A 22,148-nucleotide genomic window follows, 5' to 3' on the forward strand; every position below is an offset into this window, starting at 1 on the left:
TTTTTCTTAATTTCTACTTTCATTTGATACCGTCTATACCGGTAATAATTATTACCGTTGTGTAAAATAGATCTAAAAATTTAAAAAAGATAATCCTCTGAATTCAATGGTACATTTATTTTAACAGAAACAGCTCTCATTTACTAATTAACTCATTTTCTATTCTGCTGTCCAGAAATTCAATATTCAATCCATTTACCAAGCTTTTTCGTCATAAATTGACATTTTTTGGCGCCAAAGCTTTTTTTGATTTATTACTGTTACTACTTAAAGTTTATGAAAATATGACATCTTTTAGCACTTCTCTTCAAGACTTTGAGAATGAGGCTCTTTCAAACTTAAACCATTTTTTTGAGTTAATTATGGATTGCAAATTTAACGAGGAAGATAACTTACTTTATACTTCTCATGTAGATGGCAAAATCTTTGGGTATGTTTCCAAATGATGAACAAGTGTACGATCTAAGGTCATTAATCCTACTATTTTAGGTTCGAATTTGATTTTCATGAAAATAAACTTAAATCCGCATCAAAAGTGTTTGGGAAAAAAGGGTCGTGTAGAAACATAGAATTTATGAATGGTATGTTTACATTTACTCACTATAATATAATTTAACGAAATTAGACAATATTATTGCAACATACAATACTGGGGAGACTATTCTATTGGATAAGTCAGGAAAAGCTATTTGGAAAACTTCCAAAAGGTAAGTAATCTTATTCATGTTTTTATTTGCATATTATTTTTTCCATTACGCTTAACAATATGCTTTAGTGGAGTCGGAATCAATGCAGTTACTTCATTTAGCAGTAATATTATTGCCACAGGAGACGATGAAGGATTTGTTGAGGTATGAGTTTTTTAAAACTCTAATATAATTATTACTAACATGAAAATTTAGATGTGGGATATTAGAGATAAAAGTAATAAATCATTTTCAAAATTTAGAGACTATGAAGACTGCATTAATGGTTAGTTAATACAAGTGTATTAAAAAAGTGAGATATTAATTATTTTATTAAAAAAATTAATCCTAGATATTTATAATGTTGAAGATAAAAATTCTTTAATTGTAATTTCCGGTGATACATTGGGAGTGTATGACATTAAAAGCATCACCAGCAAGAAAAACAAAGACCATCTTCTTTCATTGTCTGATCCTCAGGAAGAGAACATATTATGTTCCAAAGCTATTCGTGTAAGTTCAGATAATTATATTGAATGTATTTCTAATAGAAATTCAACCAATAAATTATTTCAGAATAATTCGAAAATTGTCTGTGGCACAGATGAAGGAAATCTATTATTCTTTTCTTGGGGTAACTTTGGCGATTGTACTGATCGCATGTTAATCCCATTCGTAGATGGGTTTGAAAATGATAACAGTGTAGAACATATACAAATATATCAAGACCAATTCGCCATTATTTCAACTAGTGATGGAATATTAAAGGTAGTTGAATTCTTTCCAAATGAGATACTTGGTAAGTTTAAGAATTTCTCAAAAATTATAAGTTTGAGAGAAATTATTTGGATCTTTTTTATATCCGAAATTGATTTCATTTATATTAGGTACACTCACATTAAATTCTCGGAATAAATCAGATGATATTAACATTGAATGCTCAAAAACAACAGTTTCAAATTCAAACAATTTCATCAGTAAGTTATAAATATCTTTAAATTAATTCTTCTTTATCACCTCTTTTAGTCCATTCTCACGGAGTTAATCTTGATTTTTATCATTTAAGTATGGTAGACGACATAATTTCCAAAGGCTCATCTTCCAACACTTCAAGTAAAAAAAAGAGAAAGAAGTCAACAATTCACAATGATTTCTTTCAAGACCTTTAGTTCAAAATATATTTAATTTATATATTTTTATTGGTTCATTTGTAGTCTTAATCCCGAAATTTCTGTTTCAAAGACAAATTTTATTGATCTACTTATTTATTCGTGAATGATATCTTCTGCTGTTTCCTCTAAATATCTCATTCCCTTGCTATAAGTTACTGGAACATAAACATTAGGTTCAGATTTTGTAACTGGCACATACATTTGTGGTGGAGAAGGGGTTCCTTTCGCATAACCAACTGGAACATATCTCACTTGCTGCTTTTGAGGAACTACATAAGTGCTCTTTTCTGGAACTGAATACATTACTTTCTTATAACTCTTTGCTGGAACATACTGCACCTTTTGCATGTATACTGGCTCATATACAGTGTTGTATTGGCTTTTTCCATACAAACTTCTTAGATTAGCTGCCCCATTTAGGGTACTTGTTTCGTTTATTGAATTTTCTATCGGAAGGTTTTCTCTTTCCTCACAACTTATTAATCCAATAAGTAAAGTAAGAATGATGAATATTAACCTCTTATTTCTTGTCATTTTTTATCGCAAGTTTGAGAAAAAAATTAATAATTTATTCTTATAATTTAAAAATTCTAATTGAAAAATCTTAATTATTCGCAAAATTATCATCCATGCAAACCCTGTATTACTGCCACAATAACATTACGTAAAATATTTTTTTTGGACACGTGGCATCCACATGAAATTGCATGAATACTTTTGCATGCACTTGAATTACATGCAAGTTAGTGCTGGCATTCAAAAATGGAATAAAATCAAAGAAATCAACAGAATAAGATTTTCTTAAAATGAACAACATATTGAAATTAACTGGTTATTAATCATTACTTAAATTGTAATTTTGTTATAGAATTTATTTAATAATTTAAAAAAAAAAGCTTTAAACAGGGAGTATAGTAAAGCAGTCACTTTTGTAGATTTTTACAAACTTGTTCGATAGAAGAGCTCAAATTTGTAAATGATAACTTGCAAGCTTCTAGAGTCTTTTCTATTTCAATTTGCTGTGACTCCATAACTAAATGAAAAATAAATGTCCAAAATTCATGATGTAATTAATACAAAATCAATTTAAACTTACCTGTGAGCCTTGAATTAATTGTAGAAACGTCCTGATGTAGAACTTTTAAAAGTTTTAATCTTTCTAGTATAAATGGTAATGCTGCACCTGTACACTTCCATTTTTGAATGATATCATAAAGTTTGGTAATTTTCGTAGAATCAGTTTCATTAAATAAAGAATCATTAAGGTCCTTTCTCTTCTTATTAAGCTGTTCAATAGATGCGGATAATGCCTGTATGAATATGATTTATTCAATTAAATTAGTAATAAATTCGGTAGCTTCTTCGATAATTGATTTCTAAACTTACCTGTACTCTCCTAAAAATTCCTTCTAATCTATTTGTATCAAGTAGCGAAAGCCTTTGTGAAATGCTGTGTATTGCACTTTGAATATCAGAATATGGCATCGCTGAGAGTCTATCGATGCCTATTTTTGACTCTATTTCATAAACTCTTCTCTCCAATTCTAATAGATTTTTTATATCAAGTACGTTTTCCGGATTATCATTTACACATTCAATAGATATTTCTATTTCTTGTTCTGTATCTTTAACTCCCTCCTCTGAAGTACTCTTATTTACATTACTTATATACTAAAGAAAAGTCGCCTTTTTCCCTTATATTATCAAATTAAACTTACATTTGAAAGCTCATCAAGTAGATCTTTTGTTGTAAAGCTCTGTTGTTTTAGTGTATCTAAGGAACTCATTGAGTTCTCTAAAGACCGCTGCTTATCAATCAAACTATTTAAGTTGTTCTTAATGTCTTCAATATCAGATAAAAGTGATGTTGAATCATTCAAAAGTGCGACATTAAAACTTTTATTTATTTCATTTTCTCCTTTCTTAATAGTCTCATATGCTTTTACAGTATTTTCTATTTCAGAAATCTCAGATTTTATACGAACCAATGAACCATTCATATCTTCACTACTCAGTGTGGTTCCTTTCAATCTGTTTAATTTAATATTCTCATTAGTAGATAAAGCTTTAATTAGCTTTAAATAATCTGTTTTCACCAATTCGCCATTAATCATTTGTTCATTACTATGTACCAGCCTTCTGTACGATTTCAATATCGAAGAATTGTCATTTGAGAAGAAATTCTCATCGTTTTGAGATTCTTGCTCGTTCCTATTCTCCGGATCATATTCAAATACAGTATCCTCTGTGCTCCTTATCATTTGTGTGCAGCAACTATAGATCAAATAATATACAAATCCTTTGATCGAAAGCTCAAAATACTTACCTCAAATAATCATTGGCCTTACAAGAGCTATTTTAATTTAATATCAATTTACACCAACCTAATTCCTTTGGCCCTATAATGTAAGTTTTTCCTTAACCAATAAAAGCCAAAACAAAAAAATAAATCCAATTTACCGCCCAAAACAAAAAATACGTTCAAGCCTTTGCTAAAACAAAATAGAAGTTGTTCGTAAAATAAAGTTGTCGTATAATACCGTAATGTTATGTGGAAATGTTTCTAAGAATCTTGTTTTCCGTTGTTTTCCTTACTTGCCTATTCGATCTTAAGGTTTTCTCTGCTAATTTATTTAAATCGATTGCAATTCACGAGGTCGAAGAGTCTGTCATTGAAGAGCAAATTAGAGCAGCACATCGTACTGCTTTTACTACCACAGATTCAGTAATATTACCAGGCAAACCTCCCTCATATAATTACTGCAGAACTCTCTCCAAAATAGTAGGGTCAAAGCATCACTGGAGAGATGCCTCTCTTACCTGGCAAAAAAGATTTAGGAAATTTGGATACTGGGTTTGCTTTAGAGATTGTGGTGGAGGAGGAGATTGCCTTTATAATTCTATTATATCTTCTTTGAATCTAACTAGTACAAATGTTTATACGCTTAGAAAGTTAATTGCAGATCAATTCGTTGGTCTTAACACTACATCAATCTATAACTCCTATGGAATTACAAAAGCTTTCGATATTAAGAATATAATTGATGTGAATGGAGAAATTTTAAATGTTTTAAATTCCACTAATATCACTCATTCCGACTCTAATTCGACATCAAATTCGACATCCAACTCAATGCCAAATTCCACAGACCCTTTAAGTAATTGGAACGAAACTACATATTTGGAGAGGATGGGAATTCTTGCTACAATGGAAGCCTTTGGAGAGTGGAAAGATTCGTGGTCTCCCTCAAGCATACTAAATAATAGTTTCTACTACGGAACAGATATATCTACAAATATCAAAAAGGCACTCTTGGTACACAAACTTTTATCGAAACCTGGAAATACTCATTGGGGGACCCAATGGGATGTAGACTATATTGAGAAAATCTATAATGTTAAAGTCGTAATACTATGGAAGAATAGAGGGATCTTTTACCCTACTCTTGGAAGTCAAGTGGAATTCACAAAAATTGTTTTAATTTACTACGACGATGTTATAGGACACTTTCAAGTGATTGGGATCAAAAAAATGAACTCACCTCTTAAATCTGACTTGATTTCAGTGTTCAGTAAAGATAAAATCCCTACATCACTCAAAAAGTTATATAAAGATGATACGAACAACGATTTAGACTGATTGTTTAGTTTACTTAAGAAATCAATGTTTAGTACTAAGCAATGTAATTTCAAAAACTAGGTCAGCATTCTTGGGTATTACAGGAGGGCATCCTCTTGCGCCATATCCCAATTTTGAAGGAATAAAGAGTCTTCTAGTTTCTGTTACTATCATTCCCTTAACTCCCTGATCAAATCCGGGAACTACTTGTCCGCTTCCAATAGTAAATGAAAGATTTCCGCTGTCAAACTTTTTACCGGTCTTTGCTAATCTTCCTTCGTATTTAACATTAACTTTGCTTCCTACTAGAGCAATTTGAGGAGTATCTGATTTAACATTTCTTGAAATAGATAGAACTTCATATTTTAATCCATTTGGAAACTCCTTCTTGAATCCTGGCGAGATCATATCGTCCTGAAAGCTTTTTGTGCTTTTTTTCAACTTAGATGCTTCTTTTTTGTCTTCTACCTTTACCTTTTCTATTGTTTTTATAACCTTTTTCCCACCTTTTTGAGTCTCTTTCTCCGAAGCTGTAGATAATGAGCCAGACTCTGAATCAAGATCTAAGTCCTCCATTTCAATATCCCCTTCCTCATCTTCATCACTTCCAAGTGAAGAAGTCTCAGACTCATCATTATCAGAATGGTTGGCTTCGCAGCACCCATCTTCACAAGGGTCCTGTATTGGTAGATTTGCAATGCAATCTACTACACCGCTTCCTTTACAGTACAATACAGAGCCCGTTGGAAATTCTTGTTGATGAATACAAGCATTTGGCTGAGACTTAGTTACTGTTGCCACGACTAGGTCATCCTGCAGATATCCTTGATCCTTTGGAAACTTAACATATACACTAACTTGAGTACCTTCTGTTAATGTGATATGTGACAAAGTCAACCCAAATTCGCTAAACTCAAATTTGTCACTATTATTTGAGCTCTTTGTAGACAAAGTAAATCCGACTAATTTAAACATTTTGCTCAATTTTTTTCAAGATGTTTATCTTTAATTGTCTATGTAAATTTAACTACTGGGCCCAATTTGACTATACATAAATGCGTGGCGCCAAACCTCCGATAAATGAATCATTCAACTTAAAAAGTGGGAACGAATAAATTCAATTAGCAAAAAATTTAAAAAAAAAAAAAGATGTTAAATAGTAGAGCATAATGATAACTAATAAGTAGACTATTCGACTCTCAATCTTGCAATTTATAAGGGGATTAAAATGTCCAAATACCGTGTAACCTACCTACTAGAATAAGCCCTATTGAAGCTAAGTCCAGCAATTTCTTCCTGATGAAAGTCTCAAAAGAGACAACTTGATATAGATTACCAGGTAAATTGACTAGATAACAAAGAAATTTGAGCTTCAAAATGTATCTCTTGAAAGATGTTTACTTTAAAAACATTTGATTTATTTAGAGGTCTTCGTCATCATCTTCAATTGGTGCGTTTGCTGCCTCACTTAATTCTCTTTCAGCTTGAGCAACGAGAGTTGGGTCAATGTTAACTTCTGGAGCTTTTGCATGCTGACCAACTAATTGCAAAGCTGGCTGATTGGTTAATCTTCTTGCCAACCATAAGAATGGCTTTTCAAAGTTGTAGTTACTTCTGGCAGAAATATCATAATACTGAAGGTTACGCTTTCGGTGATATTGAATTTGTCTTGCCTTAACCTGTCTATCCTTAACATCGACTTTGTTTCCTACCAAAACAATTGGAATGTTTTCACAAACACGAACAATATCTCTGTGCCAATTTGGAACATTCTTATATGTAATTCTGGAAGTAACGTCGAACATAATAATAGCGCACTGTCCTTTTATATAATAACCATCTCTGAGCCCACCAAATTTCTCCTGGCCAGCAGTATCCCAAACATTGAAAATTAATGGACCAAAGTCTGTGTTAAACTTCAAAGGATGTACCTCAACACCAATAGTTGGAATATACTTCTTTTCAAACTCTCCAGTTAAGTGACGCTTTACAAGTGTAGTTTTACCAACACCTCCATCGCCAACCAATGCAAGCTTAAATTCTGGTGCCTGAACTGCCATTTTCCTAAAATATTAGTAACCTTTCTCTAAAAATCCTCGTTAATAATAGATTACTCTAGGGCTGTGTATCTTTACCTTTAATAGGCCTCAAGTAATATTCTGTCTTACACCCACATGGTTGGGCGGCAAGTTATTATCATTTCTTGTACCGGCATTTTGGTACTGGGTCTCTTAATAAAATTATTAAGTGAAATAAAAAAAAAAAAGAAAAAGGATGATTTAATGCGACTAAACAAATATAGGCCTAGATATTTATATATGTACATGCCTACAGTGTAAGCTGTGAACCATAGTTATATTCTTAGTAGACTAATAGCTTATTACCCCAAGAGGCATGCTCTGATCTCGTCTGCTCTTTTGGAGGCAACAGCAATAAGTTGGCTCAGGTCATTTTTTAACTTTCCTGGAGTGTACTTACTAATACATTGGGTTTGTAAAGTGTTGATTTGGTTATCAACGCAACAGATAGTGACACTACTTCCTATCGAGTCCTCCATGTAGTTTGGATCACAGACCCAAGTACTATCATTAAGGTATGAAAAGGAAACAAATATCGGAACCTTCTTGAGGAAGAAACTTGAATTATTCTGCATCATTCTCTCTCTTTTAACCTCGTCTTTAGAAATTGGTTCTGAGGAGACTCTGAACCAATTGCAACTATCGTCCCAAATCAGGTTTTCGGGCAAAAAAGTGTTACGGAGGGATGCAATAGCTGCAATAAGTGTATAATCCAATGGATTTCCATCGTAAGATAGGCAAACCACTTTAATATTGATCAGCCAGTGTAACTCTTTGCCCTGAAATATTGTTACAAATGCTTCCTGGTTAATAATTCGGGAATCATTCAAACACTCCGTGATAGAATTAGAGACAAAGTTTGAATGATTGGGGTTTCCCGTAAATCCACATATTGTTGGTAGTTCTAGAGAAACATTTATTCTCGAATTTGTTATGACATTATTTGATTCTTGATCAAGACCTGTATGAATTATCTGAGGATTACAACAGGCAATGTACGATGAATTCCCTATTCTAATTGAGATAGCTCCGTAGCAGCTAGAACTTAGCTTGTTCAATTCAAGCTTAAAATTCCTACAAACTTCAGGTTTTCTTCCATCACATCTTACTCCCTGTTCCAAGAAACGGTTCAAGTACTCATCAGGTCTTAAATACCAAAGTGAACTCTTATTCATTATAAAACCAGCATTACAACTATAAATCTCAGTGTCTTTCGTTCACTATTCAATTCTCCATTAATTATTTTTTCGGTATTAAACATATTGTATGATTTAGGCGCCAAAAAATAAGAGGATGACAGCTAATCTGCATGTATAAAAAATTATTAAGGAAATTATTGAATTAAAGTTTTCAAAGCTTGTTATGGTAAAGCCACCGAAATTGGAATAAGTTCCTATAAATACGCTTATTTGAGTGTTGCAGACTAGGATGCAAAGCTCTAAAACCATCACTGAACAATTTGAAGAATTGATCAAGAAAGCAAAGACATTGAATAAGACTCATCCAGTAATTCCAGAGGAAAACTTAGTTAATAAAAATGAAAATAATAAATCAGATTCTGCCAAGACTGAAATTTCAATGCTTCAAAAGCGTCACGAAATGTGTATTGTTCAGAAAAATGCTATTAAGGATCTGATCAAGCTTCATAAAGAAGAATTGCAGCTTTTAGAAAGTGCATTAAGGACAATCGAATCTGAGGAAAAGAAAATACTTGAAATAATACTTAGAGAAACTCTTGACAGGGATTCGCTTACCAGAGCAACATCTGTGGAAATGGTCGAACGTGATAATGACTCAGCAAATGGAAAATCTATTCTCGCATCTGAAGATTTATCTGCGCCAACAATCTACGAGAATTTAGAATATGAGGGCTCGAAAGGCTATACCAGTTTTAATAATGAGGAACCAGAGTACTCAAATGATGAGTATTTCTATAAAGGTGAACTAGATAGTGATGAATCTAATTATTCAGATAATTATTCTGGGCGAGAAAACTTTTCAAGGCATAAAAGTAGCAAAGGTAATTCGGACAGAAAGGTCAGATTTTCTATGGATGACTTGGGAGTTAGCTCAGAAACTAAGTCAAATAGTGCCCCAAAACTCAGTTCAAATTATAGTGCTACAAGTACGGCAAGACCTTCTAACTCAATCAAAGGCACAATCAGTATTCCTCAAAGATATAATTATATTAGAAACAGAAACTCCAGCCTTATGAAGGAGATTTCAATTAAAAAGATATTGGAGGGCAACAGAAAGCTAGATATGGAAGAAAAGGATCAAGACCAAAGAGAATTGGTGAGAAAGCTTCATACATTATATTCATCTAAAAGGTAGAACTATTAAATAGGTATTTTAAAAACTACAGGCTTAGATGCCTTTGCATTTTGAATCAAATTTGAGCACTTTGACGTACCAACAATTCTTTCCAAAGCCAAGGAATTCTGCCAGTGAAAGAGAATAACTGCTAATGGAGCAGAGGACTTTGGATTACTTTTATCTGGTCCCTGTGAAAAGTTAATACTTTGAATACAGTCCAGATAAATACTCGGATAAATTGGAGGACCACAGAATATGACCTTTGTTGCACCTTTAAGAAGATACCTCCTAAAGAACAAAAACCTTTCTGTAGTAATTAAAATCGGGAGCTCTCCTTTATAAAATGCAAATCTATTTCTAGAAAGTGAAGCGTTTGATGTGGATTCATTACATGAAGCAAATATTGCGTTTTGCTGAAGAAGGTATTTTCTAATCCTCAAGTATGTAACATAATTTGAAAGAACAATTAGTACTCTCTGAGTTTTCCCATCCAAAGCTGCCAGAATATCGGGATAAAGAGTCGAACTAAAGTAGTTAAGCAACGACTCTTCAGGTGTACCTGTTTCACCTGTTTTAATAAACATTTGTTGAACGCCCTCCACTAACTTTGGTGCGATATATAATGGTAAATTCTTTTCCGTGTATCCTATCATTTTTTCTAGTGGTTTCCATAACCTTATAAACCCTCTTCTATTTTCCGTGTGGTTTCTAAATAAAGAGCTGATATCTTCCATTCTATATGTAGAGATCATTATTGTTTGTCTGAACTCCTTTGACTTATCATCTAGAAATGCCTGGTACACTCTTCTAATATCACAGTTTCCTAGTGATTTTTTAGGAAGCTTATTCATAACTTTAAATACATCAAGCATATGATCCCAGTTTTGCATGAAAATTATGTCAGCTCCAAAAACTAAGCAAACTTCAATACTTGAACAAAATGAAATATCTGATCCCTTTCCTCCATCACTCATTCCGATCACTCTCCTAAGGCCTAATGGAGAAGCAATAATAATATCGGAGTTGTTAAAAGAACTATATAAGTTCATCCCAGATTTAGTAAGTTGAACACCAAGCTTAAACTCGTCTTCATTATCCTTACCTTCAAAAAGATACCTATATAGTTCGTCATTCTTGCCTAATTTGCCCTCTAATGTGTCTATGTTGCTCTGATTGTTAATATTTTCAACCCTTTGACATTTCTTTGCATGTTTGTCACCTTCTTTGCCAACCTCCTCATTCTCTGAAGAATCATCAGGAAACCCGAATTCTTCTTCAAACCTATCATACCCTCTTAATACCTTTCCATGGGGCAATATTGCTACCAAAGTATCCACAAGTTTTTTAGCAACTCCTTTGAATGGGCACAAAATTAAAACTCTGCATCTATTAAATCCTTGGTCTCTGAATCTATCATCTCCTAAATTGTCAATATTGGAATTTTCCTTATCCTTAATAGCTTCCTGTAAGTTTGAGTTATTATTCATTACAAGCTGTCTGGAGTTATATATATGCCTACTAATATGTAATATGCAAAGTGACATTACCCAGGGAGAAATAATTGCTTTTAAATTCGAATATTCTACATCAATATAGCCATTAACAATCCCGTAAAAAGTATTCAACTCCTCCAATTCATGAGATTCTAGAATTTCGAATGACTCTATATATTTTTTCCAGTTTTGCCTAAATTTGGAATTCATTTGGAAATTATCTAGGTTGAGTTTTCCTTTTCTGAGTTTGGGAGCTTCTAACATCGACTTTTCAATATTTCTAATCCTTTCAGACTTTTGAAAACTCTCCAGTTTGAATGAACTAAACCCAGGAAGATTTATTATTTCTTTCTCAGTTTTTTCTTTAGATTCTGCAGTCACTTTGCAATTAGCTTCGGGAATGCGTTGCATTCCCCCATTGGTATAGTCAGTAAAATATTCCTTTTGTTTTTCGTTAAAAATCAGCTCAGTATCAGCCTCCTCTATCGATTCTTCATGGCTAACTGTTGAAATGGTGGCTTCTTTAGTGTTATTGCTTTCTGTTTCTTCTCCCTTTGTAGATTTCCTTGAACTGTTTTGGAAGTCGTTTTGGACAAACTGCATCCATTTAGAATATGCATCCAAAGAATTTACAATAAGGCCACTTACTTCTCTATCCAAGTCACTCATAGTACTATCAGAATCAAAATCTTTTGTGGCAGTCCTTATCTTTTTGGGAGTAGAACCTATCGGTCTCGAACTGCCATTTTTAGATTTCAGGCTCGGACGTTTCGATCTTGGAGTCATTTTATCCTAGATTCAAAAAGTAAAAAACAGGATTAACTGCATAGATAAACTCAAATGATTCTAAATTTTAAGAAATGAGCAAAGATTTAGAATAAAATTACAATCGTTTTCGGAAACAATTCAAAAAATCCCTAATTTAAGGCTAGGCGCGGGCGGGAAATGCTTGTCATGCCTTATTACAAATGTGAATTAGCTTGTAAGGTAAGTAACTAGAGCTGCAACAGAATAAGAGACAGTGCCTGGGATGAGTCCACTAACAAGCATTGTAAGTGCAGATTTAACGGGAGGCATGCTGCAGAACTTGCCCTTGACATAACCCAAAATGTAAAGTGTAACAGCACAACAAATACAGGCTGTAGTGAAGGAAAGTAGCTGGGAAAACTCGTTGAGTAGATTAGATAGAGAGAATATGTATTTAAATGAAACAAAGGAAACCATTGGTATAAGCCCGAACAATGCGAAGCTGAAAAACATGAAAGTGGCAGTTTTTAGCGATGAAGGCTGTGAGGAGTCGCCTTGCTCAAATATCAAACCCAATTCTTCATACATCATATTTGAAATAAAGAAATCTTTGTATTTAAAAGTTAAGTCTACCATTTTTTGTGCATCTTCCGGAGAAAACCCATGCTTTGACTGATATAAACTGTACATTTCATGTATCTCCTCTTCTGGGCAGTTTTCGACTTCCCATCTTTCTCTTTCTTGTTCAGATTGAACGAACTCTTTTTCAGCTTTGGAACTAACATACTCTCCTACTGACATAGCAAATGCATCTGCTAATAGACTACCCATACAAATTGTAAAAAGTTGAATGGTTGTAAACCCAGCAGCAACACAGCCAGAAACTAATGAAAATATTGTTATAATTCCATCTAGGCCTCCAAAAACAATGACCTTAAGTAGCTCACTTTGGGTGCCAAGATGTTCTTCCTTGTGGACAAATTTTTTGTGTACTAGACTAAATAGAGAAAATTTATTTTAGAAAAGTTCATTATTAACTATGTTTTGAACAAATAAAGTTGTGAAACTTACGCTGACTTTTCAATATCTCGCTCTCTATATGCGTCTCTTGCCTCCTCCAATCTATCATTTTGCTTAAATATACTGTTATAAAAGCCTTTGACTATAGTATTCATCTTAAGTAGAAGTGAAGGCTAACTAATACTTGATTTTGAGAATATTGAGAAACAAAGTAACTATTTAATCCCAAAAACAATTTAATAAGATACTCCTTTTCTAAATAGCCTCTTTACCTGATAAAAGGCTTTTTAGTTAATTCCTAATTGTAAACAATTGTGTTTTTTTGCCTTGGCCAATTAAATTGGCATTTAGCGCGCCAAAAATATACTTTTCTCCAATTATAACCAGGGAATTAAATAAAGTAAGATAAAAGTAATTGAAGAGGAGAATCTATTCAAAATAAAATAATTGAAGTTACCCTACAGTAATTTACCTTAATGAAATCGATTTTAGTTGGCTTTACTAATACGAAAAATTCAAAGTTTACATATTTTTTCCATTATGTAGTAAGTACAGCGCCTAAATATTACTCGATACCGGCGTTGCATGCATAATATTGTCAATAAATGCCCCACATTTCCAAATGCAAATCTTAGAAAAATGTCATCAGTCAGCATGTAAAAAGAAAAATACCTAAATCTTAGAAGGAAAAGGCAAATGCTTGAATTTTATGAATGAAATGAAATATTTTGAGAATTCAAGTTAAGGGTTGATTTCAATAATTACTATTAGTATTGCTATTACTATTATTACATTTTAGAATCCAAGTTTAATCAAATAAGAGAATCTACCAAGCTGGTTTAAATAAAAAAGATTTACCTAATAAAATAGATTTAATTGAAGGATAAAAGAGAAAAGTCAAGAAAACAAAGAACAAATAATTTAAGGTGTGCATTGAGCATAGATAAATTAACCCAGAAAAGATTCATAAGACCTGGAATAATGAATAAAATATTTGGGGAGCCAAAAAACGAGTTTTGGTATAGGATTAACAAACAAACAACTATTAGAAAAAATCGTCCTGAAGATGACTTTCTACAAATTTCAGATTCATACAAAACCCCAGAAATTAAAAATAGGTTTGAAGGACTCATCTCAAGTCTCCACCAAAAGAATGATAGTAAAAACGTCTTAATTGGTACAGAATGCCATAAAAGTGTTACAGATAAGAGCTCTATTATAGATAAGAAAAACATTGGAGGCAATCCTGTTATTAGATACCACTCACATTTCTTAAACATGATGAAAAAGGGATTAATATGTTTTTCATGTGGTAGTATCCTGAGATCAAGCTTTGGAAGTAAAATTGATTCTGAAATCAGCTCAATCCAAACATGTCCTAGTAATTCTGATGCTGCAGGATTTACATGTGCTGTTGAAATATGTGGAAGATCGGTCTGTAATCCTTGTCTCCAGTTCTCCAGAGCTCATGATGTGTTTCTATTTAACCCTGAGCTAAGTACCTGCATTATCTGTGAATACCAAAGTGCGTATAATCAGCGAAACCCAATCAACCCGAGAGCTCCAATTGAGTGGCATTGGGCATTTCACACTCCCGAGGATTTAACTTTTCTTCGAAAGGTCAGAAGTGGGCTGATCAATGGAAATGGATTACATATTGAACTGAGTGGAAAACGTCAGGGATGTTGGAGAAGAAGAAAAGATGGGAAAAGAAAACACTTTAGCTTCAAACAACATGGTGGTTTTTTTGAAAGTCGAGCTGTTGCTCTGGAATTCAAAGCTGTTCATATAAAGACAGGCGGCCAGGATTGTCAATCAGCTCCGCTAATGATTACTGCTCTTGGAGAAAGCTACTTAGCAATTGTGCCCAGGAGAATTCACAGAGGAAACCAGGAACTACATAGTCACCAAAGATTCATTCTAAGCAGTATTAATGACGGATCCTGTGCCATTTGCTTTCAAAAGCAGGCCAATATTCATCAAAATGCAAGTGCAAATACCACAACTGAATCCAGATTTGTCAGTTGTGTTGCATGTGGAAGGTTTTTCTGTCGCCTATGCATTTTGTATATCCGAAGCAGAAATCCATGTAGTCAAATAGCTGCTCATTTCATAAGTGAAAAGCTCATCTGTGCCCTGTGTCAACACTTAAGTGCTCAGTCAACTGATAAGTTTGCTCAGTTTATTCATGATTTCTGTTATCTTTTACCATCAAATACTCCCCTAATCAAGTTCGACAAGTATAATATGAAATGGAAAACACCTTATGGTTCTGTCAGTGTTGTAGAGTCTGGAGGGATCTTGGAATCTAGAAGAGAGGCTTACTTTCAACTCGAAACTGGACAAAGCTTAGAAGTTACATGTTCGTATGATAGGAACATATTCTATGGTGAGATTGGTAACAAGCTTGGCTACTATACACAATTTGCAAAAAATGGGATGCTGAGAGTCTACGGTCCGTTTGAGACCTATGATGAAGCTGGAAGAAGGTGGGATCTGGATGCCCTTAAATACTATGGAGCTGAAAAAGCAATGAGAAAAGCATTTTTTCCAAAACTTTTGACCTGGCTTTCTCTTCCTCAAACTTTACAGAGATACTTCCTTGCTCCCTGGATTGTATGGTCAATGGATAAAGACGACAACTGTCAGAAATCCCAAAAAAAAGTTGGAATCACAAATAATGCCATTTCCAAAACATACGACGTTATAATCATTGGAGCTGGAGTTTCTGGTCTCAAATCTGCAGAAGCCCTAATTAACAAAGGCTTCAGTGTTATTGTTTTAGAAGCTCAGAATATTCCTTTTGGGCGAATTTCCAGTTATAGCCAGTGGACAAATCATAAAAGAAGACTCTCCAGTGAAATCTGCTTTTATAGGGAAAGAAGAGAATCTAGGGAGAGCTCCAGGGAAGCTGAGAGGAAAAAGACCAATGATGAAAACACGGAAGAATTGGTTAATCAGCTTTCCGAGGAAACAGTTTCTATAGCAAATGAACTCATCAGGCTTTCCCTTGAGCTACTTGAAGAAGTTGTGATTGACATTTTTCATCCTCTTTCAGCAGTCCTAAAGCCTCCAATTAAAGAATTTATGTGTAAAGGCGGAAATGAATACTTTGAAAAGGTTAATCCCGCTAAATTGGTGCTTCAGAGAATTAAGGAATTTGGTGAAACTGTAAACTGGAGATGGATTCTTATCAACTACTGTCTTCCACTTTCTTTGAAAAGGTTAAATATAAAGAATCTTCCCAGTTCCTCAAAAAAGTACATAGAAAAGGCAACATGTGGCGACTATGGAGAGAATTTATTCAAAAATATTGAACAGTTCTACTGGGAAAGACTGCCAAGATTTGTAGGATTCGAGGAACTCCCATGGAGAGAGTACTGGTGTTACCCCAAAAACAACCTTGAAAAGCTTAAACCCCCCGCAAATATACTCCACCACATCCAGCTACAGAAAGAATCCATTATTGAAAGAAGCTTTGATGAATGTGATCTTATTGACTGTGAACTACAAAAGTTAATTCAAAATAACGAAATACTTAACAATACTCACTTTAATAGTCCAGTTTCCGATATACTATACAACAATGAGACAGACCAGGTTAATGTTAGAATCAGTAATGGAACGTGGTTCAGCTCTTCATGCGTTATTTGCACTCTTCCTATTGGAGTCTTAAAGAAGAGTGTTCAATCATCCGAGAACACTGGGAATTCTGGCAAATTAAATGGAACCCAAGGCCAATTTTCTAAGATATCGATACCTAAGAATTCCATCAAATTCATACCATCATTGCCATACGAAACTATAAGGTCTATTAAGCTATTAGATATGAGCAGCTATACAGAATTATTTCTCAAACTAAATATTACCCCAATTCTTTCCAACTTAGGGTCTACACCAAGCACAAACAGTAACGCAGTCTCCAGCTCTCCATCATCTATCACAACTTCAAACTCTTTCAAATGTGAAAAAGAGTTTGATATGTACTTCTCAAGACTTGCAGATAAAATACATCATCTAGATCACCCATGTATAACCATGTACACTCATAAAAATGTCCCAAATACAATCATGTGCGGGATTTCTGCTCCCTTAGCCGAAAAGATATGTCCTCAAATAGAATCAGAGTCTAATTCCACTCCAAACCCGGAATTCTTGAGTTCACAGCAGCTTGCAAATATTTGTTTTGGGATACTTAAAGAGATTGCTCCAAAAGATCTCGAAATTGAGCTTTTAGACTTCTCTATTAAAAGCTGGAAGGATGACCCCTATTACTTAGGAAGTATTCCAATCCATTCGAGCAGCAGTAAGGAGTCAAATATTAATCAATTAATCAAACCACACTTTGAAGGGCATTTATATTTTGCAGGAGATGGAACTACTGTTGATGGATTTGGTTCTATTCAAGGGGCTCTTTTAAGTGCTAAAAGAGTGACTACTCAAGTTACCCAGTTTCTATCTAATTAATTAATTGTTTCAGCTTCTAAATATAGATTTCTTTCGGTCTTTGAGAGAGAAATAAGGAGAATCCAAAAGACAAAAGGGGTAATTCAGAAACTTTAGTACTTTATCGATCTATTATTTAATATTTAGTCAATAAATTTAGTTACAATTACAAATATATTCTCCAATTAGCATTTATTGATCATTTGTACACTGAAATTTTTGATCATCCAAAATAATTAATAAGAACTCCAAGTATAATTATGAAACTTGGAAAGATCTATCGCTCAACCTTCCAAGATCATTTATTTGAATATTAATAATTAATTAAAGTTATTTTTATTCTATATATAATTGTGTTGAGGTAAGCTTCAATGATACAGAAGTAGTATCCCGAATCATAATATAGCTCCAGTAGCCAGCTTTGTATTTCTCTTATCGGAATCTCTTCTCCTTTTGTCAGAAGAAACACCCTTTGTTAAAGACCTACGGGTAGCTCGATTATTCTGCTGAACGTTTTCATCATTAATCATTTCAATAAAACCTGAATGTATATTTCTTGGAGATGGAAGAATAACTCTGCTATCCCACATAACGTACTTGGATCTATCGATGTCGTCAAACCATGGATGTAAAAGAGCATTCTTGCAAGATATCCTTTTGTTTGGATTGCAGACCAGCAATTTGGATAGCAAATCAATAGCAGAGGCATCAGCTAGCTTACAAAGGTTTTTAAGATTTTCCTGTACATTGCAAGTCCAAACAGGAAAGTTTTTGTCAAAATATTTGAGCTTACCAATTTCGGGCCAACTTTCCTCAGTTGGAGTTCCAAAGTACCTAAAAATCCTCCAAACCATATCTATTTCACACTCTCCTGGAAGAAGTGCATGGCCACCTCTTAGTAGTTCTGCCATTATACACCCAACAGACCAGACATCCACAGAAGGAGAGTATTTATCAATTCCCAATAAAATTTCTGGAGCTCTATACCACATAGTAAGAACATCATGGGTATACTCGGGTATTGGCAGTCTGCAAGCTCTAGCAAGACCAAAATCACCAATCTTGAGAACGCCATCCATTCCCATGAGTACATTTTGTGGTTTCAAATCACGATGCATTATATTGTGAGCATGGCAATATGCCATACCATTCAATAGCTGGAACATTAATTCCTTGGTCCATGCAGTATGTTCTGCTATGGGATTCTTCAAATCAGGATATCTATCCCTCAATTGCTGAGTGTGCATTTTGCAGTGTTTCTTCAAATCATTTGCACAGAGCTCAAAAACTCCCATTAACAATGGAGAACCATCTGTTGGCCTACTATAATGAACCTCAAATAAATCAACAATATTCGGGTGGTTCAGAGTACGTAATATATCCAACTCACGAATGGAAGTGGCAGGAACCCCCTCATCCTCGTGCTCTTCAAGGTGAAACAGTTTTATTGCTACAAGGTGGGTGGGGTTGTTCTGATCATAAGCTTTAACAACTCTCCCATAGGTTCCACTTCCTAAATCCTGCAAAACTACATAACTTGTTGTTTTGGATTTAATCACCGTAGTCTGTTGCATTTTTTCAAATTAAGTGCTTAGCCTCGTGATTCGTATTTTTTCTTCAATTGAAACTCATATAAACTATTCCAAAAATTAATCCCTTTCTTCTAAGTAAGTCCCAAATTCCGATAAGTTAATCTTTTTCGTTATTTATCCTCTGTCCACTTAATTTTGCCACAACATAAGCCCTTTTTTAATGTGAAGAACTCCCAATGCTGCTTGATTCTTTTTTACTTATATTATTTAAAAAAATAATAATAATTCACTATGAGAAGGCGAACCAAAAACTCTTTTCTTCCGATAAATCCTCTTTCACTAATCAATATTTCACGTGGTGGTATCTACCACATGTAAAAAAAACATTACTAACACACTCTGCACACCCCACAATGCCCGCCCAATTCTTGCATGCACCTCATTAATACAGATAATCATTCTAATGAATGTTGTGGCAAATTTATAATTGATTGGAATTAATTATAAGCAATAAAAAATAATTATTAAGTTTAATAATATGATTTAGGTAAGAAATGGGAGTTAAGTTTTAAGTTTAGTTATTTAATGTTCATTTTAGACGACATTATTGTTAGATTTAGCGGAGAAAGTGGTGAACTTAATTCGAAAGATGAATATTTTTAAGAGAAATCGTATGATATTTTCTATATTTTGTTTCTATTTTTTTGATTTTATATATGTATGTATTTAATTTTAAAACAAAAAGTTTAATTATTTCTGTATTCTAGTCAAAATTAAGGCGGGCATGTGTGGGCTATGTAATTTTTGTTCCACTAGCATGGAGGGAAATAATAAAATAAATATTAGTGTGGAAACAAAAATTGTCACTTATGAAAAAAAGAATTAATTAGTATATGACTTTTTTTTCTTCTTTCAACTATTAAGCATTCTTTTGTATTCAATTCTATTGGGCCACTGAACAGAAAGATGTCGACGATCTGTCAAGTTTAAGTTTTCCAGACAATAATTAACAAGTTTTTGAATAAGTTAGACACAGTAGAAGTTAGTTTTTTTTTTAAAATAAGAAAAAATGAGTTTAGAGAATATTCACTTAGCTGAGGAGAGTTCTGTAGGGGAATTTTCTATTCTGAAATATGTAAAGAGCGAGACTCTGGTCAATTTGTGGTTAGCAGCATATTTTGAGAAGAGAATTAAAAAGAAACAGCTAATAAGCATTAGTATTGATGAAAGCGTTCAAGAAATCATCAAAATTACAAATTCAGAAAATGAATGGATCCCATTGAGAATTTCATGTGGATTGTTGACGGGAGTGGTAAAGCTGTTTTACCATAAAGTTGAATATCTTGACAATAAATGTACAACAGTATTTACAAGGATGCAGAACTTCAGTAAAAATATACATAAAAATGCGAATAATTTGACTTTTAACAAAGTTCCTAGCAAGGAAACATCAAATCCCAAAATAGATAGGTTTCAAAATAATTCGAAGCAATTAAAAAGTGTGATAGATATTGAGGACATAAATCGAACTCTGGATGATATTAATGAAGATTCGATAGACCAGCTAGAGATGGTTCCAATATCTCAAGCAACCGATCTGAGCGGAAATCAGAGCCTGGAGCTGATAATGAGTCAACGGAGCGACCAAAGCTCTTATCGCACGAGCTCAATGCCTATTTTACTAGATATGGAATTTGATGACTTCATTAACAATGAAGAAAATGAAGATGCAGATGTAGAAATGATGATAGAAGATAGAGTGATAGTTAATGAATCAGGAATAGAGATCGACTTGGAGGCGAGTATAGAGAAACGTCGTGGCGCTAGTGTAGATTTTGGGGAAATCTTGTCTAATGGGCTCGATGATATTGGCTCTATTGAAAGAGGAAAAATATCAGAACATGGAAGTAACGGAGATTTGCTAGATATTGATAATCATGATGAATATAGGGGAAGTATCAATACATTTAGAGCCTCTACAATTTCTGACACAAATAGAGATAGCATTGGGGGATTTTCGGCTGTTTTAGATGTGCTTGAAGGTTCTGGAAACAGATTGAGTATTTCAGGAATTGCTGAGAATATTTTGAATAAAAGCCCAACATTAGACAACATTTCAACTTTGCCTCTTCCGGAAATATCAAGGTCAGTCAAAGTTAGTGAAGCTTATGGCGGAAGAGCAGGAACAAAAAGAATGAAATTGGTCGAAATTGCTCAGGACATTGTAACTTGCTCTAGACCTTTAGAAAACGGGGATAAAAGTCTAAGAAATGCCTTTTCTAATAGCAAATCTGATATTATGAGGTTTAAAAATTTAATTAATACAAGCAAGAACTCAGAAATAGGAGTTTTAGGTCTAAGCAGGATTCTTCCAATACGACTTTCTGGCGAATTCCTCCTAAAGTTTATAAATAACGAAGGTCCTAAAGTTAGAAATTTGAGGAAAAAAGTTGTTTATAAAAGTAATAAGTCTTCATTTGGATTGGGATCTGTTGAAAGAACTCCAAATTCTTCAATGGAAGCCTGCTCTTCATTCGAAAGCTTTGGAAATTATGCTGAACAGGAAGTCTGTGGAAATTTTTGTTCTGAAGAGCAAAATTCTGATGAAGAGTTACAAATGAATACTCCTGTGAGAGGGAAAAGGTCACAATCTCAAGAGGACTGTAACGAAAAGGATGAATTAACCTTCACTCCTTGGACAAGTTATTTGGGTACTGAACAAAGAAATGTTACAAACGCATCTCCAAATACCTACTATGATGATGAGAAGAGAATTCAATCTTTATTTTCATCAAGAGAGATAAAAACAATGCATTACTTGAATTCTAAGTTTTCAAAGAGTGACCGCCTAACCTTTGATGAGCTAGTTAAAGGCAGCGATGCTTTTGTAGTGGCTCCCATTTTTGTCCAAATACTGCATTTGAAGTCAAAGTCTATGATAGATATTAAGCAGGAGGAACCATTTGGTGAAATTAATATTTTCCCAGCAGTAGATAACACTCAGAATATAATAATGTAATTAGTTCACAAAATATTATA

At 33.7% G+C, this 22,148-nt stretch overlaps 13 protein-coding genes across 13 annotated transcripts; 5 read left to right on the forward strand and 8 right to left on the reverse strand.

Annotated features, from left to right (window-relative positions):
* Positions 1-284: 284 nt before the first annotated feature.
* Positions 285-1,760, forward strand: ELE39_003391 (uncharacterized protein; the record flags this gene model as incomplete). The annotated part of the gene is made up of 8 exons (XM_067346377.1): positions 285-430; positions 490-581; positions 626-707; positions 776-851; positions 903-972; positions 1,039-1,485; positions 1,574-1,663; positions 1,753-1,760. The coding sequence occupies 8 exons, from the start codon at positions 285-287 to the stop codon at positions 1,758-1,760; spliced, it is 1,011 nt and encodes a 336-aa protein (XP_067202843.1).
* A 191-nt stretch (positions 1,761-1,951) lies between these two features.
* Positions 1,952-2,392, reverse strand: ELE39_003392 (uncharacterized protein; the record flags this gene model as incomplete). The annotated part of the gene is made up of 1 exon (XM_067346378.1): positions 1,952-2,392. The coding sequence occupies one exon, from the start codon at positions 2,390-2,392 to the stop codon at positions 1,952-1,954; it is 441 nt and encodes a 146-aa protein (XP_067202844.1).
* A 389-nt stretch (positions 2,393-2,781) lies between these two features.
* ELE39_003393 (uncharacterized protein) lies at positions 2,782-4,119 on the reverse strand (the record flags this gene model as incomplete). Its single annotated transcript, XM_067346379.1, has 4 exons — positions 2,782-2,891; positions 2,955-3,168; positions 3,245-3,529; positions 3,577-4,119. The coding sequence occupies 4 exons, from the start codon at positions 4,117-4,119 to the stop codon at positions 2,782-2,784; spliced, it is 1,152 nt and encodes a 383-aa protein (XP_067202845.1).
* Positions 4,120-4,415: 296 nt separating this feature from the next.
* Positions 4,416-5,498, forward strand: ELE39_003394 (uncharacterized protein; the record flags this gene model as incomplete). Its single annotated transcript, XM_067346380.1, has 1 exon — positions 4,416-5,498. One exon carries the CDS (start codon positions 4,416-4,418, stop codon positions 5,496-5,498), a length of 1,083 nt encoding a protein of 360 aa, XP_067202846.1.
* Positions 5,499-5,519: 21 nt separating this feature from the next.
* On the reverse strand, positions 5,520-6,452 carry ELE39_003395 (peptidyl-prolyl cis-trans isomerase; the record flags this gene model as incomplete). Its single annotated transcript, XM_067346381.1, has 1 exon — positions 5,520-6,452. One exon carries the CDS (start codon positions 6,450-6,452, stop codon positions 5,520-5,522), a length of 933 nt encoding a protein of 310 aa, XP_067202847.1.
* A 446-nt stretch (positions 6,453-6,898) lies between these two features.
* Positions 6,899-7,537, reverse strand: ELE39_003396 (GTP-binding nuclear ran tc4; the record flags this gene model as incomplete). The annotated part of the gene is made up of 1 exon (XM_067346382.1): positions 6,899-7,537. One exon carries the CDS (start codon positions 7,535-7,537, stop codon positions 6,899-6,901), a length of 639 nt encoding a protein of 212 aa, XP_067202848.1.
* Positions 7,538-7,857: 320 nt separating this feature from the next.
* On the reverse strand, positions 7,858-8,730 carry ELE39_003397 (RPR45-like archaeo-eukaryotic exosomal RNAse PH; the record flags this gene model as incomplete). The annotated part of the gene is made up of 1 exon (XM_067346383.1): positions 7,858-8,730. One exon carries the CDS (start codon positions 8,728-8,730, stop codon positions 7,858-7,860), a length of 873 nt encoding a protein of 290 aa, XP_067202849.1.
* A 253-nt stretch (positions 8,731-8,983) lies between these two features.
* ELE39_003398 (uncharacterized protein) lies at positions 8,984-9,889 on the forward strand (the record flags this gene model as incomplete). The annotated part of the gene is made up of 1 exon (XM_067346384.1): positions 8,984-9,889. One exon carries the CDS (start codon positions 8,984-8,986, stop codon positions 9,887-9,889), a length of 906 nt encoding a protein of 301 aa, XP_067202850.1.
* Positions 9,890-9,894: 5 nt separating this feature from the next.
* On the reverse strand, positions 9,895-12,150 carry ELE39_003399 (uncharacterized protein; the record flags this gene model as incomplete). The annotated part of the gene is made up of 1 exon (XM_067346385.1): positions 9,895-12,150. The coding sequence occupies one exon, from the start codon at positions 12,148-12,150 to the stop codon at positions 9,895-9,897; it is 2,256 nt and encodes a 751-aa protein (XP_067202851.1).
* Positions 12,151-12,339: 189 nt separating this feature from the next.
* On the reverse strand, positions 12,340-13,286 carry ELE39_003400 (integral membrane; the record flags this gene model as incomplete). The annotated part of the gene is made up of 2 exons (XM_067346386.1): positions 12,340-13,108; positions 13,183-13,286. The coding sequence occupies 2 exons, from the start codon at positions 13,284-13,286 to the stop codon at positions 12,340-12,342; spliced, it is 873 nt and encodes a 290-aa protein (XP_067202852.1).
* An 826-nt stretch (positions 13,287-14,112) lies between these two features.
* Positions 14,113-17,598, forward strand: ELE39_003402 (amine oxidase; the record flags this gene model as incomplete). Its single annotated transcript, XM_067346388.1, has 1 exon — positions 14,113-17,598. One exon carries the CDS (start codon positions 14,113-14,115, stop codon positions 17,596-17,598), a length of 3,486 nt encoding a protein of 1,161 aa, XP_067202854.1.
* Positions 17,599-17,972: 374 nt separating this feature from the next.
* ELE39_003403 (cell division control 28) lies at positions 17,973-19,151 on the reverse strand (the record flags this gene model as incomplete). The annotated part of the gene is made up of 1 exon (XM_067346389.1): positions 17,973-19,151. One exon carries the CDS (start codon positions 19,149-19,151, stop codon positions 17,973-17,975), a length of 1,179 nt encoding a protein of 392 aa, XP_067202855.1.
* Positions 19,152-20,178: 1,027 nt separating this feature from the next.
* Positions 20,179-22,128, forward strand: ELE39_003404 (RAD21-N-terminal like; the record flags this gene model as incomplete). The annotated part of the gene is made up of 1 exon (XM_067346390.1): positions 20,179-22,128. The coding sequence occupies one exon, from the start codon at positions 20,179-20,181 to the stop codon at positions 22,126-22,128; it is 1,950 nt and encodes a 649-aa protein (XP_067202856.1).
* Between the last annotated feature and the right edge of the window lie 20 nt (positions 22,129-22,148).

This window comes from Cryptosporidium sp. chipmunk genotype I (genome assembly GCF_004936735.1).
Source record: "Cryptosporidium sp. chipmunk genotype I strain 37763 chromosome Unknown contig_52, whole genome shotgun sequence".
Taxonomy (NCBI): domain Eukaryota; phylum Apicomplexa; class Conoidasida; order Eucoccidiorida; family Cryptosporidiidae; genus Cryptosporidium; species Cryptosporidium sp. chipmunk genotype I.